The following is a 3204-nucleotide window of genomic DNA, read 5'->3' as shown; positions in this document are numbered from 1 at the left end:
ATAAAAAAGTATTCGATTTAAATGAAGTTTTACCGCACTGCTCTCTTCTTTCTCAGCCAACTGACAGCATGCGAGAACCTAAATGGTCACGGAAAATCAATAGATATTAGCTGAAACTATCAGTTATGTAAAAACAAAAAGCCCTATTAGTGACTAGAATCATTCGATCAATTTTCTATTTATTTCAGGGATTTTACGATATGGAATCTTTCTTAAATGTGTCAGTAAATGATTAATATCAACGCACATGTCAAAAGTAGCTCCACATCCAATTCTATTTGTGTCAACTCTTTTTCGTATCATATCTGGAGCGACCCCTGGGGTTTATATCGCGAATTTCGATGCCCTGCCAATCATGCTACTGTGAATTTGTCATACTGGACATATTAAATCATGCTCATTAGTTTATCCACGAATGCGTTTCACTTTCACAGCAAAAACCAGTTGTCTTTATCTGTCAAGATTTTTTTTACTCTGCAAAACCGATTACTATGGTAAGTACCCGCACGATCAATTCTACAAATGGTCCACGCATGGCGAGACTGGGGGCACCCACCGATTTTGATTCGTGGACGTGACTAGAAAAAAAGTTTTTTTTTCTAATGTACTAACGCAGAGTAATATTCATTCACGTAATGGTGTTTGCGTACTTATCTTTCCCTTCTATTTTTGACATTCTTATTAGACATTAGACTGAAGTTTTTTAATGCTAATATGTATAATTTGAAACTAAACCAACGGCTGTAGGAATTAATCACGATGTGTGTAGTTAGATTTCTACGAAATATTATCCGTTCACGAGAGACTGATATCATTACCTTTCATGTACTGGAAATGCAAATCAAGTTTATCTAGGTTTATATGATATCAATATGGAACGTGCAACGCAAGGTTAGGCTGACGTGGGTTTGCAAATTTCGTATTTTTTTTCAAAGAAATTCGAAAGCCACGATAAATCGAATCAGCATGTTCTACGACTCGTTTCATATAAATATTCAAACCAATTCGTTGGATAAGATCATTCTTTGAAAACCATCGAACTAGATTAGCTCTACTAAATTAACTAGAAATGGCAATCAAAGTTAGTTGGTGTGCTTCTAGCGGGCAACAGATCGTTCATTTAAGATTTTTATCATTTCAGTATTTTACATTGCTCGCCCTGATCGGTGCCGCCTGTGCCGTCGTGCTGCCGGTAGCAGTGAAACACGTCGAGTATGCCGATGGTCCTGCTGAGTATCACTTTGCGTACTCCGTGCATGATGATCATACCGGAGACATCAAGAGCCAGCAGGAAGAACGTCACGGGGACAACGTCGTTGGCCAGTACACTCTGATTGATGCCGATGGCTTCCGTCGCGTCGTGGACTACACCGCCGATGAGCACAACGGATTCAACGCCGTGGTCCGCCGAGAACCGCTGGCGCAGAAACTGGTCAAGACCGTTGTTCCAGTTACCAAGGTCATTGCTCCGATTGCCAAGATTGCTTACTATCACCATTAAGGGAACGAGGCTGAACATCTGAAATGATTCAATGATCGTCATCATCATCAAGCTGTATAGTACTAATTGTTGCCATAGAATAATATAATTTATTTCAAACCTAATACTAGGAGAGCTTTTTACTTGTTTTTTTTTATAAAACAAAAACTCGATACAAAAATCACCCAAGCTCTGGAAAATTACTCCGAAGCCAAAGGACTGAGTGCCATAAACCAATCGATTCAGCTCAACAAACTGATCACATGTCAATGTGTAAGAGTATGTCTGGATGTGTGGACTGGACAAGCATGATTAAGTATGAATTTTATTCATAAAACTAACAGGAGCGCAGCATTGTCAGCAAATCTCGAACACACAGTAGGCGCAGTGTTTGAATGGCGCGTTTGATTTGGCATATCTTTGGTCTGCGCTTCTTTTACTTCTGCGTACGTTATTCAAGCTAAATGCACGGAACGACCGAAATCAGCATTTTCGCGAAAAATTTAGTTGATGTGCTGATTTTAGTTAGTTATTTTTTGAGACAACTAAAAAAATCTTACTTTTGCTAATTTAGATTTTTTATTCTCATTACCTTAATAATAATAAAATATTTGTTGGAATGACTATTTTTTTTAGTTGAATTCACAAATTAAACGTGCTGTCATTTCTTAGCTAAGGCACATTTTATTTCCATTCAACTAATTTTTTAGTTGAATTAAAGAAATAAAATGTTATTTTCAACCAATATGAATGGTTGAATTGGCTTCTGCAATCTGCAGCTATATGGCGCCCTGTCACCGAAACGGTAACACCGTAATGACTACTAGCCACTAGATGGCACACTACTGCCGACAAAATTTCAGACGCGGTTGTCTTTTCTATATTGGCAGGTATAAATACGATGTTGTATTGGAGAAAAAGACATAAACGAAACATAAACATCTTTTTGAATTTTTTTTCTTCTAAATCACTGTTTTTTTTTCATTCTCACTGAAAACTTTGAGCACTCGGAAAACAAAAACCGAATATAAGTAGTACACCGGACGGCGCAGCTCGGAAGGTTTGAAGATACAAAAACCTTCATCACAATTAGAGTGAAACATTCGAAATTCACTTCACTGTTCCGCCTAAAAACATTATTACGCACAATCGCTTCAAGTGCGCACAAATTCTGAATAAATACGATTTCCACTAACAGTTTACGACATTTTTACATATCGGTTTAGAAATTTAAATAAAAATATATCGAACACATGCGAAAAACATCAAAACAATTTTCAAGCAGTTTCAATAAGACTGTCCTTTTTAGCTTTTTAATGGATTGTTTTGCTTTGACACTGCTGTCCTTCAGTAATGACGGTGATAGATAAATAGAATCAAAGTTTCTGATTTTAATAACGAAATTAGTTGTCAATGAGAATTTCGTGTTGGATTGAAATATTGCTGGTTTGTGTCCAGAATATTCGCCAACTAAACACTTTCTCTAAAAATAAGAATTTTTTTCAGCACAGTAAATTCTAAATTTTAACTAATTTTATAGTTATTTTGGAAATTTTGTTGTTAAAATCAACTAATTCAAAAACAGTAATACGAATTAGGCGCAGAGCTAATTTCGGTCGTTCCGTGTGGCATGGCATGGCTAATATTTTTTAATCAGCTGCATAACATGATTTATGATTGTTTTTATTATCAATTATCATTACAACTATTATTAATCACAACAC

At 36.2% G+C, this 3204-nt stretch overlaps 1 protein-coding gene across 1 annotated transcript; it reads left to right on the top strand.

Moving 5' to 3' along the window:
• The first annotated feature begins 1012 nt into the window (after positions 1-1012).
• On the top strand, positions 1013-1605 carry LOC131429437 (cuticle protein-like). Its single transcript, XM_058593551.1, has 2 exons — positions 1013-1081; positions 1142-1605. The coding sequence occupies exons 1-2, from the start codon at positions 1070-1072 to the stop codon at positions 1499-1501; spliced, it is 372 nt and encodes a 123-aa protein (XP_058449534.1). The 5' UTR covers positions 1013-1069; the 3' UTR covers positions 1502-1605.
• Positions 1606-3204: the final 1599 nt, after the last annotated feature.

The sequence above is a fragment of the Malaya genurostris genome, chromosome 2 (assembly GCF_030247185.1).
Source record: "Malaya genurostris strain Urasoe2022 chromosome 2, Malgen_1.1, whole genome shotgun sequence".
In the NCBI taxonomy this organism is placed as follows: Eukaryota; Metazoa; Arthropoda; class Insecta; order Diptera; family Culicidae; genus Malaya; species Malaya genurostris.
Note: the sequence above shows the minus strand (reverse complement) of the source record. Positions and strands in the feature narration are given on the sequence as shown.